Source organism: Coffea arabica, chromosome 11e (assembly GCF_036785885.1).
Source record: "Coffea arabica cultivar ET-39 chromosome 11e, Coffea Arabica ET-39 HiFi, whole genome shotgun sequence".
NCBI lineage: Eukaryota > Viridiplantae > Streptophyta > Magnoliopsida > Gentianales > Rubiaceae > Coffea > Coffea arabica.
This window is the reverse complement of record NC_092331.1, coordinates 55,898,043-55,912,006: the sequence shown is the minus strand read 5'-3', so window position 1 is coordinate 55,912,006 and position 13,964 is coordinate 55,898,043. Positions and strand designations below refer to the sequence as shown.

Below are 13,964 nucleotides of genomic sequence, written 5' to 3'. Positions count from 1 at the left end.
ACCTTTATTAATATTAATATATTATTAGGTATTTTACATATAATATTTTAATTTTTAAATAATTTTTATTTATGATGTCATCCGGTTCAACCCCGATCGAACCCGATTGAACCCATTGACCCCTGAGCTCGATCGAGTCGATACCCGGTCCGATTCTGAAAACATAGGCTAGGATTAGCAACAGATTTTGTTTGTAGCTGACTGCAGACAGTATATTCCCAAGAGAACATGCATACGTTTCTTAAGTAGTCGAGTACAACTCATAGAAAATACTACAAAATTTGTGTTCAGGACTTTTTAACGAAATAATGTACGAGGAATTTCACTATACAAAAGTGATTTTTAAATTAGTGTTCTGAGTGTACAGCAAACAAAATTCTTGGTAGCATTTTTATGTATGAAGTCACACGAAATTATACTAAGTTATAAACCCTAGAGCAGGTTTATTCATAGCATGATACTTTCATTCAATAATTTAAAAAAATAAAAATTTAACAATGTAATACTCTATTTTCAACCTAAAAGAAGAGATGACTTGAGTTTCCTAGCTTCTTCTTCTTTTTTAAGGTTCAAGGAGAGACTCCAAATCTTACAAGGAAATGATTTGAGTTTTCTATTTTGTTATATATAGTTTAGGGGTTTTTTTTTATTGAGCAAATTATTCGGATGGCCACAAAACTTTTGCAATCGTTGAGTTTTGGTCACTGAACTATTAAAAGTCTAGTTTTGACCATTGAAATGTATAAAGTTAAAACTCGAGACCATTCCGTTAGATTTAGTCGTTAAATACGCCAGATCTAAGTATCGGCGTGATTCCTAAGACAAAAAAAGGGGCAATTTAGGAAGTTCAAGAGGGAACATTATTCAAGGGGCAATTCAGAAAGTTCATCGGGAAGAACAACTTTGTAGACAAATCCAGTATTCCCCCTACCAAACTCATTGAACTCCTTGAAACCATGGTGGCATCCTTCAGTTCTGAAAACCGGAACACTTGGGCAATCCCAAGACATTGGACTACACACGAAAGAGGATTTGGATCACCATTGACTTCAATCTCCTGCTCAGGTTTGCCAATGCAGGAAGCAAAATGTATCCTTTTTCCTCCTCCTTTTGCGGATGTGACGCGGAGTAAGAGGTATCAGCCAAAGAAAATCAACATGAATCCTGAAGCAGAAGACCCAATTATAAGCAGCAATTCATGCAATTGATGTTCGTGCTTCGGCTTCATCTCCGGCGAAAATTGGAGCCCATAAATATCCCAGCAAGAGTTGTTTTGGCAGAGGGAGCAAGCCGTGCAAACGTTGTCAGCATCCTCAGTACGAGCACTCGAAGTGAAAAAATCCTGAGGAACAATTCTGCGCACAAGGAGAACAAATCTTGAGATCTTTCCAAACACACTAGTTGGTTAGATCTAGCTCATTGAGAATGCTGGCGTTGAAGGCAAATTTTCCTTCACCATAAGTAGCAGCGCTGCATAATCCGGGACTGCATAAATGCAACGGAGGATCATAATCTAAAGGTGGAGTACCATTTGCAAACCAACAATCAAGTACTAGATTAGCCTCCCTGATGCCGCAGGTAACAAAATCTGTGGAAGCAAGGGTAAGAAAACTAGAACTCTTTGGAGACCAAAGACGAATTAAAGTTCCCCCAGCATTCAAGTCCGTGATCATCTTCTTGAATCCCACAAAAATGTTTTGCTCCAGCTACCACCGAAACTAAGCGAATCCCATCTGGTAGAATGCCAAAAGAATCATTATTACCCCATCAATTGCCTCCCTGATTTGCCCCTTTCTTTTGTCTTGGGAATCGCACGAGCACTCAGATTTGGTATACTTAACTATTAAATCTAACGGAGTGGCCTTGAATATTAACTTTATACATTTCAGTGATCAAAACTAGACTTTTAATAGTTCAGTGGCTAAAACTCGATGATTGCAAAAGTTTAGTGGCCATCCGGATAATTTGCTCTTTTTTATTTTACAAGGGAGAGACTCCAAATCTTACAAGAGAATGATTTGAGTTTTTTGCCTTTCTTTTTTTAGTTCAAGGGAGACTCCAAGTCTTACAAGGGAGTGACACAGGATCTTATTAAATGCCGTTAGAAATTTTTAGAACATCAATGTGGCACAATTAGTCATTTAATCATTATTGTCTCAAATCCTAGGTGATTCAATTGATAAAGATTTGCTATATATCAGAATTTAAAATTCATTAATTTAATTCTTATTACTTAATTCTTCTTCAAATTCAAATCCATAAATCAAAATTAATTTTTTGGTAATCCTGATTGACTTCACTATAAAAGCTAAGAATCAAGGGATATTATTTCATGCAAACATTTTGAAATTTTCGGCAAATTTCTAAAAAATAATGTCAAATTTCAAAAATATCTCAAATATGGTGTTCTGTATAATTTTTTTTTCCACTTAGGGTTGTCACATTTTCCAAATGTTGCGACCACTAAATTTAGATTTCATTTCAGTTTTTTCTTTTTGGTGGTCAAAGAACGAAAAGCAAAAAAAAAATTTTAAATACATTTCCAAAGTCGCCGCATGCAATGACTATGGAAAAAATGTCATTGCACGCAATGACACTATATTTTTTAAAATTTCTCTATCCCCGCATCACGTTCGGATGCGGTGACTAATTTTATTTAATGGGATTTTTTAATGAAATTTATAAGAATTGCAATTGTAAAAAAAATTATTGAATTTTTTGTCGTTTGGATTGTGATATTTTTGCGAAAAAAATCCAACCGTAACTACCAATTTTGACTTATACGGTCCCTTTATAAACGTGCCATCAACATGTACGATTGACTTAAGGTGTTGAAATGTCTGGATCACAAGTCCAAATGCTCAGAACACATAATGAAAAACTGTGCACCCAATAGTGCTATGTGAATGGTGCTCCCAGATGACAGTAGTTTGGATAGTGTATTATTTGAAGTATTATTTGGAATAATTACTGTAGCACTTTTTGTGATATGATATATGTGAGATAAAAAGGTGATTGGGAATATAAAAAGGTAGGTTGGAAAATATATTTGTGATGCAAGCGAAATATTATTTGGAATAATTTTGGGATATCAAAATATGCCAATCACCGAACATGTATCAATGGCACAACGCCAAACATATCATACTTTTTCGTATAATACATCAGTATCAAATGCATGCTTAATTGCTGCCTGAAATTCCTTGATCGAGAAAAATGGACTGTTCTCGATGCAGTGTATAATGATCTCGAACACATAACAGACTGATTCATAAACTATTGATCGGACAACTAACGGTAATGACATAATCATTATTATTTATAATTATTTAAAAGAATATTGATTACCATTGTAATCAATATATAATCATTATTAGAAGAAATATTCATTAACTACAATGTTAACTAAAATATACAAATTATGTGCTTTATTTGCTTTCAGGTGTAGTTTATGATAACAACTAAAATATACAAATTGTATGTCTATTAATTGACAATATAAAAGTTTTTAGTTATGGTTTATGATAACAACTGCTGAACAGTCAAATGGGTCTATTTTAGAGTTATTTCCATTTTGTACATTCTTTTGATCATCGAGTGTTGACCTTTATTGGCTCGCTTTTCATCTCTGCTTAGAAGTACTAGTTCTACTCTTTTTTTTCTGTCATCGTTACTTTATTTATACTATCCTACCCTACTCTAACATAATCCAAAGAGGAGGTTCAACTGAATTTACGAGAGACTGACAGGGACTGAATCATCATTAGATCTGATGTGTATATTATGCACTTGTATGAATTTTTTGAAAAAATTACATATTATGACAATTGATAGGAGGTAATATTTAAAAACTTGAACTTTCATCCCATCAAACTTTTTAAAATTTTGGTGGTGACCAATGGTCCAAAACTATTGGTTTACTAGTTCTTCTTAGACCACACAATAATATCAAGCAAATATAGGAATATTCATTAATAGCTATGCATTCCACCTCAGTCGCCCGCATCCACTATTTCGTGCCGCGTCCCTGTCAGCTCCACAGTCGCCGTATGGGACGATTGTGGAGACCAATAAAAAAAAAATTTTTAGCTCGTCGTAAAAAATAATATTTCGCTTGCATCATAAACACATTTTCCAACCCATCTTTTTACATTCCCAATCACCTTTTTATCTCACATACATCACATCACAAAAAGTGTTACAGTAATTATTTCAAATAATATTTCAAATAATACCCTATCCAAACTAATCCAATGAAAACAAAAATATTATTCCGTGGTCCTCGCACCTGGAAAATGCGGTGACCACATAATTGAGAAACGGAACTTGTAGAAAATGCGGTGACTCTAAGTGGAGAAATAAATCCTGTGGAACACTATAATTGAGATTTTTTCTGAATTTAACATATTATTTCTAGAAATTTGCTGAAATTTTCACAATTGAACCCAAAAGTATTAAACTGAGATGTAGGGCACAAATCCGTCAAAATGATAACTATTATTCCTTCCATTCAACATTGGTATTCTCGTTTTCTTTTTTCATCTGTCCCAAATTATAGTCCATTTTTCAATTGAAAAATATAATTAACTTTTAACTTCTCTAAATCACGATGTATAACAAACCTTATTCAATAATTGTTTTGATTCATGTCTTGAATGGGGCAACTTCTATTGGTATTGTTGTTGTAATTAATGTAAAGGTATAACAAATGGTCTTATTCTTAATATTAATTTAGGGCATTTTAGAAACTTAGTATACTAAATTTACACGTCTAACTATTTTTCTTAAATTGTGTAATAAAAAAAAGGTGAAATACATTTTATCCTCCTATGGTTTAGTATTTTTTCACATGACTCCCTTGTGATTTGAAAAATTATATATAACTCCCTCGTAATTTAAACTAAAGTGTCAAAATTACGTAATTTGTATTTTGTAACGGAATCAACTAAAATATCGAAAGTATTTCTTTGTAAAGTTGAAAATTACTAATTAACCACAAAGGAGATATGTATATATTTTGAAAATCATAAGGAGATTATGCAGTAAAATATTAAATCATAAGGGGTTAAAATATCATGCATATTAGATTTATATATTTTGATCATTTCAGTTATTTTAATTTTTAAACTAGCATATTCTCAATATTTTCTTGGATTTCCTTATAGAGGATTATTTTTATTATTTTGACACTTTAATTCAAATTATTAAAAGATTATATATAATTTTTGAAACTACGAGAGATTACAGCGTCACAAATCTGCATCGACAAGGACGCGTACGGCGTACTACACTACGAGTCTACGACCACATGCCTGCAGTCCCTTTTTTGAAGTATTTGTGAAAATTTAAAGTACACTGTAATTAATGAAGAGATAGCATGAGCTTCGGTTACCTTCTCTTGACCGTCCCTTTTATTTTCAGGCCTTAACTAGTAAGACTACAATGGTCCGATTAAACCCATCCTCAAATAGTCAAATAGATATCCTGTTATCAAATTAGTCCAGCTTAGCCGAAAACTATTCCTGGAGCAACCTCTCCCTTGCCTTCAATGCCTGCATAACAAAGAAAAGACATTGAGGCTTTCATTTGAAGAGAATAAAACAATTTTCAGACTTTAAACGGAATAGCTCGACGGAATGAAGAAAAACATCAGAGTTTGAAGACCTGTTTTTCCCAATTTGTGCAAGTTGTTACGATTGAGAGCAGTAAAGTTTGCACGGTAGAACCACAAAGGATTCCAATCCAAAGACCTTTCCCTCTTAACCTTACCATAAATCCTAATATGAAAGCGATAGGAGTTCCAACAACATAAAATGATGCAAGGTTGACATATGCTCCTATATGCTGCCAGCCACATCCTGTTGCAGCACCTGAAAAAATAAGTTGCATTGTAAAAGCAACAGTCCAACACAACCCCCCTCTTCCCTTTTCCTTCTGATACAAGAAGAAAGAGAATTTACGGAAAAGAAAAGAGTGATAGAATTAACCTGAAAGGGTTCCCAGGAAACTGTCCATTACAACAGATAGGCAAACAAGAGGAGCCATAACTGAGACATAATCCACAACTTCCTTGTCACTACTAAAGACGTATCCAAATATGTCCCGGCTAGCAAAGAGGGCTGAATTCACTAGTATCGTCTCTGTGAAGGCAAGAAGTATGCCACCAATTACAGAAACTCGAGCATCTTCTGAGTTTCCTGCGTCTAACTCATTTGACACTCTGGTGCTGAAGAAAGAGAAAAAGATCTGTTAGTTTCTGGGTATCGGTTGTCGTCAAAAAATCAGGCAGGGATGAATATTCCCTTTGTCTTCAACGTACCTTACTGCAGCAGCAAGTCCATACGGTATTGCAGAGAGCGTCTCAATGGTGCTGAGGCTGTTCAGAAAATTAAAATAAAAATTCAGACTCTCTTGTGAAGATCAATCTATTTCTAAAATTTTTGGCTTCCAGGAGGCTGATACATTACAACATACCACACGCACAGGACTGAAGTTTCAAGCTGCGGATTTGGCAGAAGGCCTGATGACAAGATTAGAAGCTCATATGACCACCATTCAAGGCTGCACGCATACGTAAATGCAACATCTTTTATAACCTCAAGACATTCCGTTTCAAAGGCCAAGGAAAGAAAAAGTTGCAAATATAAATAGAGATTACCAAGCCATGAAAGCCGAAGGAATAGCAAAGCGGAAGAATTCTTTCACACCACGAAACACCTCCATCGAAATTGGACCACGAGTTATTGCACAGGAGGAAGAGTAGGTCATATACAAAGCGAGGATAATCACATTCAACCACATTGAAACACCCATAGCTAATGCAGCTCCATGGTTCTGCAATCCAGACTTGTAAACAAGCATCCAAGAAAGAAGTATGTGGAAACCAATTGTGATGCAGGAACTTATGAACATGGGAAATGTCAGACTTTGCATTTGATAAAATCGAACAAGTGGCTGAAGAGTTGCATAGCCAAAAAGAGCAGGAATTAGCCATGTAGCAAATGTTCCGGCTTCATATGAAATCTGAGGATCTAGTCCAACCAAAGTGAGTATTCTTCCCAAGTATATCCATATGATAGAGATTGGGACACAAACGATGAGAAGACAAAATATTGCAGTATATGTCTGAGTTCCAAGTTTTTGATATTGCTGAGCAACATAGGCTTGCCCACATAGAGTTTCCAGTGCACCTGCCATTCCTAACTGTTTGACACATGAATAGTTCACTTCTGATTAGAACCATTTCAATACCTTGTGATACTTGCTAATGAATCATTTATCTTATCTTCTTCAAAGTGATTGTATATCAAACACTACCCCTAGTCATTTTGTTCATATCCTTAAGCTATAACCCTTGATCAATTACGCAGGAAATTTCTGATCACGTACAAGATGGCAGCACTCATCTCATAATTTGCATCTTCCATTATGACTTACGAGTCATCAGTAAATGAAATTTGAGCCCATAATTTTTCGAAATTTTTTCTTGTTACCAACATAAGGAGTTATCTCAGCTAAGTAGGAAAATTATATCAGTGTGACTTTTTCATGAAGTTGCATTTTCCAATTCAAATTTCATGCTCTTATGCCTTAATTAATCTCATGATACACATGATGGAAACTTTATTTGAAATAATACTATAACTTTTTTATGATGTAACGTGTATGAAATGGAAATGTGGTTGAGAATATAAAAAAAATTGAAAAATGTGTTTGTGATATGAGCAAAATATTTTTTACAAAAATTTTACCCAAATTGCTTATCAGGCACGTTTGTGTACATAAAAGAGAAACGTACGTGTACTACAAGTAGTTTTAGGGCATATTATTCCCTTTTCACAAATCTTACTTTCTGAGAAAACAGATCTGAAGAAATTAATTGCAACCAGACCATTTTTTAAGATATAACAACTTGAAGTAGTTCCAAGCTGAAATTTTAGACAAAACTTTTATTTACTAGGTGAATGGTCAATACCACTGTAGACTTTCACAATACATGCATTCGGACTGGTTTTTATGCATAGTTAAATTAACTTTCATGTTATGACTCCTGTGGCTAACGTACGTGCAATTCAAAATTCTTGCATATTCCATTACGTTTTTTTTCTCCGGTGAAGAAGCTGAGAAAGAAGTGCAAAGAAAAGAGAAAAATGAAGAAATATAACGAACTTTCTTTGCACATAAACAGATTAAATTTGAAGGACATTGATAATATACTATATGTTAATTGTTGGTCAAAACTGTTAGATTTGTTAAACAGCAAATCCAATACTAACCCGTAAGATTGCAATGATAGATCTATATCCCTATCTTTTAGATCAGAAAAGAAAAAAAATAACTTAGATACTAAAATTTACTTGGTCTAGATGTTGTTGAAACAAAATTACTTATTTGGGCAAATTACTGGATAGCTTAGTAACTATATGAGGGTTAAACTAACTTGAATTTTACGGAATCATTTATAAATATAAAATGATAATTGCATTTTATAGTAGAGTCCATCTACAAAAAAATAACTTAAAACCATGGTCTTCTTAAGTGATAGACACAAACATAGAATCTCTAAAATCAAGGTGATGCATCATTTTTTAGTTTACGACTACCGCTTAAGTCTGATTGTTACCTTTTCTTTTTTTTTTTTCAGGGTTGGAGGTTAATCCCCAGGCTGGGCAGAGCTTTGTCCCAAAGATATCCAACAACGGTAACACGTGAGGGTCGAACCTGGAACTTTGCTGTAACTACAGACGACCAGTCCCAGCCGAACTACCCATAGGGAGCCAAGTCGTATTGTTACTTAATATAAGATTTTCCTATTGGTTGAGTCTATCTACAAAAAGCGACTTAAAATCATGATCCCTAAACTATAGACACAAACATGAATATACAAAAAAGGATGAATCTTTCTGGGGCTCAAATAGTCTCTTTTTATTTTTATTTTTTACAAAAACAAAATATATGGATGCTAATAAGAAGGTACATATGTGTGCTGCATTATCAGTTTCACTAAATTTAAGTATGAAAAATCATAAAAATATGCCCCTTGGCATATACCTCAATGGCGTTCATTTGGTATCACTGTATACTATAGTACTATGTTTTATCTTATCATTTTTGATAGAGTAAAATACACTTTATCCCATGTGATTTAGTTTTTTTTCATTTAACCCCCACGTGGTTTGAAAAGTTATATATAATTCTCTCATAATTTGAACTAAAATGTCAAAGTAACGAAATTTGCATTCCATAATGGAGTTAACTAAAATATCAAAAGTGCCCTCTGTAAAGTTGGAAATTATTAAATAACCACAGAGGGATTATGTATATATTTTGAAAATCATAAAGGGGTAATGTGGCAAAGCACTAACCAAAAGAGAGTTATGTAATCAAACACAAAATCATAAGGGGTTAAAATGTCATACTTATTACGTTTATATATTTTATATATTTTGGTTACTTCAACCATTTTAGTTTTTAAACAAGAATATTCTTGATATTTCCTTAGGTTCTGTTACAGATGATCATTTTCATCACTTTGACATTTTAATTTAAATTATGAGAAGATTATGTATGACTTTTAAAACTACATAGGGTTATATGAAAAATCACTAAGTTACAGTGAGATAAAGTGTATTTTACGCTTTTCAATAGACTGTAAGTGTAGTCAAGAGGGTCTAAATATAATGTAGAGAAGGTGAAAATTCACTTGGTAAAAAATAAAGATTGTGCTCATACATTTTTAAATCTTAAATTCTTTTAGTATTGTAAAAAAAGACGAGAAAATCGATGAAGCAGAGAAAGAACAAGAAAAGCTATGGTGACAGAAATAAAACCATAATTAGAAGCTCACAGAGTCCTCGCCTACAAGTTTTCAACGTCTTGTAAGCTTGAAAAATACAAGAATACGTCAGGAAAAGCCAGGGCAAAAGGATAGAAACTTACGAAAACACTGAAGCCAGTAACACTACAAAAAGAAATGGCTATAGCAGAGCTAGAAAGTGAATGTTCACCCAAGTGTCCAACCATCATCAAGGATATAACTTCGAGCAAGAACTGGGAGAGAGTCACAGCCACCATAGGTCCTGCTATGTAGCACAGTCTCTTCACTTCTTGGCCTAAAACTCCCCAAGTTAGCCTCTCTCTCTTCACTTCTCCCTCTCTGATCAACAACCCTTCTTCCATTTTGTATGTATATTTGTATCTCAGGAGTTTGAGCTTTCATCAGCTTCAGAGCCAGCCCTCTTTAAATGGAGCAATGAGTGACGGAGTGAAAGAGAGAGACCACTTGCTACAAAAAAAAGACCACTTCCTAACACGAGAGAGAGAGAGAGAGAGAGAGACCACAAAATGTTAATTGGTTTTTTGCTTTTTTTTTTTGTTATTATTTTGGTGCTTTGGACTTTGGATCAATTTATAGTTCTGATTGTTGAAATTTGTCTTTGACATCCTTGAGAAATCATGCATGGCGCTGTCAAGCTTTGTGGACTACATGGGCATTTTTTTGCTTTTTACCTACTTACCGTCCCATATATGTTGCAGCTTTACTATTGTGTTGAAGGCTTTAGCTGGCAGTCAAAGATTTCAGCAGCAACTCATGCTCAAATAGTGGTTTCACGTGACAGAAATTTTCTTATAATTAGGGAGCTTGGCCAAGGATTTCAACACACCACTGTCACATTTCTTTCCAAAGCCATGTGAGAGAATTGAAAGCTCAAGTTAGGAAATCCTCCTTGTTTGTTCAATTTTGAATTTCTCTCATTTGTTTTGGGCTTTAGGAATTTTGTCCCAGGAGAAGACGTTTATAGTTCAAACCATTTAAAGAAGGAAAATAAGAGCTGAATATATAAACAAATTTTGAATCAGTTTATAAATCATTTTTAAACAAATTTTCAGCTCTGTAGTGTAGATTCTGTAGAAGGCAAGAACTATATACTATTCTTCTCATTTTCCTTGAAAATTTGTTTAAATTGTTTATAATCTGGGAGGAGTGTACTGTGTTTTTGGTTATTATTTTGGTACTTTGGACTTTGGATCAGTTTATAGTTCTGATAGGGATGTTTAGGCTCGGGTAGAAGTAAGCCTCTCCAGCGCCTCCCCTTCACCCCGAAGTAGCAGTTGTTTGTTTGTTAAAATTTTGTAGAAGTATACTATAACGCTCATAACATAATATAAAGAAGTGGTTAAAAAAATAATAATGATAATTGAAAATTCATATTTATAATAGTTGAAAAAAAAGTTTCAAAATAATTTGATATTAGAAAACATCCTATAAAATTATATTGTATTGTTAGGGTTTGGAAAGTTAGAGCCTGTTGTAGGATTAAAACTGTTTATCGTGGCCATATATGCTGCCATAATCAATTGGCGTTGAGGCACCTCCTGTTCAAGAGGAGGAAAATAATTCAGGACGTTCGTATACGGGGCTCTTGTTGAAGATTCTGATCATGTAGTTATATGGAAAATACCTAAAGTGGTTATCCCTCTCTTTCTCCATCAATGATCCTCAGTTGGATTGTTTGCTGCTTGTAATTTATTTCCTGTGGAAAATCTTTTCTTGTATGATTGATTGCTGGGGCCTTTCGACCGACAGGCACAAAATTGGTTGATGAATAATATGAAGGATTAATATCATTGGTTGAAGAGTGGCGTAACCAAAGAGGGCGGGAAGAAGCCAAAGACTGAATTTTCCAGCTTCTTGAGAAATTGTAGGATTTTGGCCAGCTAAAATGAGTATTTTTTCCACGTATATCCGCAAGATTGAAATGAGGATACAAACCATGCATTATAATAGACAAAATAGCAGTTCAAGTTTGTGTGCCAATTTTTGGGTATTGCTGAGCTCCATAAGCTTGGCCGCATATAGTTTCCAGTGCATTAGCCAGTCCCAACTATTCAACGAGTTAAAGTCCAATTAGTCCTGATCATAATGATTTCAAGAACATAATATGAGTCCGTGAAAAATATGAAGAACTAATAAATCAGGAAAGATGTGGATGACAAGAAACGCAGGTACTAGAGAAAATGGACTACCAAGAAAAATGAAGCCAAAGACGAAGGAACGACAGATGGATTTGGTAGCTTTAATCAAGAAATGAAAGTGAAATGCCAACAATCATTAACTTTATTTGCAGAGTCTCGGATTGAAAAGATAGCCTGTGTCTTCAGTCTTAACCAAGAAATTCCATATTACTTTTTCTATTATCTCTACTCTCCATTTTCATCTTACTCTCACCATGCATTAATGAGCGGGGCACTCTTTTGGTCCACCGTCTCAAATAGCTTTCTGCCGACTTGAATTGTGAAGGGATAGACCCTATCAATTTCATCAACACGCGTCTTTCATGTGCTTAGTTTGAACTTTTTTTATCTCCAAAGTTACTCAACATTGCAGAGATAAGTTATGAAAAATTTGTTCAAAATGTTCTTTACATTTTTTTAAATGAATTTTTTCGTTAATCATTTTAAAAATACTAACTTTATGTTTCTTACAAAATTAAATTGGTAAAACTTAATCCCAATCTAAAATTTTAATCACTTTTTATCCTAAATCTATCACGTAATCCACACATAATTATTTTTAGTGACAAAAAGATTAGATTTCATTTGCCGTTAAAAAAAGAATCTATTCATATTCATTTTTGTTCCTAAAAAAAAGGATCGAACTCGAATCATATTCATTTTTTCTCTAAAAAAAGTGGGATTGGACCAAATTCATATTTATTTGGCCACAAAAAAAGGTGAAATCTGATCTTTTATACATAAAAATGATTGCATGTGGGTTACATGATGATTTTAAACTATAAAGTGGTCAAAAACCTAGATTGGATTTAATTTTTACCAACTTGATTTTAGAAGGGACGTAGAGTTACTATTTTAAAAATGAATGACGAAAAAATCATTTAGCGAAATGTGAAGAACGTTTTGAATGATTTTTCTATAAGTTTTTCATACACAAGATTGTAAACCAACTAAAATTAGCATATACATACATACATATATATATATACACACACACACATGACTACTTTGTATATAAGAAGAAAGTCAAGTTATTAACTTATTGTAGCAACTCATCTTTTGACACGTGTATTGCCTATATTTTTGAGAAGTGGAACCTTGCTTATGTTAGCTAAATTTTCTCTTCTCTTTTTTCGTTCAATTGGATAAAAAAGGTTAAAATATTTTTTCTCCCTTAAAAAACCTACTCCATCTCTTCTTCTTCTCACAACAATTGCCGTCACCTTTCACCTTTTTTTATTTTTTATTTTTTATTTTTTAAAACTAATCTAACTAAGATTGTTGTCATTTTTCCTAGGTGATTAGCTGCTTAGCAAGGAGAGGTTTTTATTGTCTCTTTGAGTCCGTATTACATTTTCTTTTCTTGCTTTCCTTCTTCTCTTATCTCTCATGTTTGCTTTGTTCTTCAATCTTAATGTTATAGTCAATTGACATTCATTTGCTGAATTTGCAAGATGATGTTGTTATTTGGTGTTTTTTCGTGGATAAAAGAGGAAATATTAAAATATGTGAAAAGATCTTAGGATTAGTATTTTGCCAGTGATCCTCTTCTATGAAGAATAAAACAAAAATTCATTATTTTCTTTTCTCCTCCCAAGATTTGATTTCTTACTTCACATTTTTTCTTTTCTTTTTTTGGTTATATTTGTAATTATCTACAATTTTTATGTATTTTTGTTAGGAGAAAAGATATGTCATGTGATGCTTCTACCAAGATAATTCTAACTAGGCATTCTTCTATCTTTGTTTCTCTCTGTTTCTTTTTCCCTCCTTTTGCAATCACTTTATGGTCTATTAAATTTATTGAAGGATCTAGTAAGATTTTGTACATATTTAAACCAATATTAATTTCTATTTTTTTTTAAGTACGCAAGTGCTGTAGTGTTACTCTTATTTTCAATAGCCATCTTACTTTTATTTTGTTAAGCATTTAATATTGTAGTTGACAT

General features: G+C 33.4%; 1 protein-coding gene and 1 pseudogene across 1 annotated transcript; both read right to left on the bottom strand.

Annotated features, from left to right (window-relative positions):
- Positions 1-718: 718 nt before the first annotated feature.
- Positions 719-1,749, bottom strand: LOC113718576 (serine/threonine-protein kinase-like protein CCR1; annotated as a pseudogene).
- Positions 1,750-5,352: 3,603 nt separating this feature from the next.
- LOC113718679 (protein DETOXIFICATION 14-like) lies at positions 5,353-10,216 on the bottom strand. The gene is made up of 7 exons (XM_027243567.2): positions 9,940-10,216; positions 6,659-7,203; positions 6,475-6,561; positions 6,320-6,376; positions 5,988-6,226; positions 5,665-5,870; positions 5,353-5,552 (listed from the first exon to the last, which is right to left on the bottom strand). The coding sequence occupies exons 1-7, from the start codon at positions 10,177-10,179 to the stop codon at positions 5,517-5,519; spliced, it is 1,410 nt and encodes a 469-aa protein (XP_027099368.1). The 5' UTR covers positions 10,180-10,216; the 3' UTR covers positions 5,353-5,516.
- Positions 10,217-13,964: the final 3,748 nt, after the last annotated feature.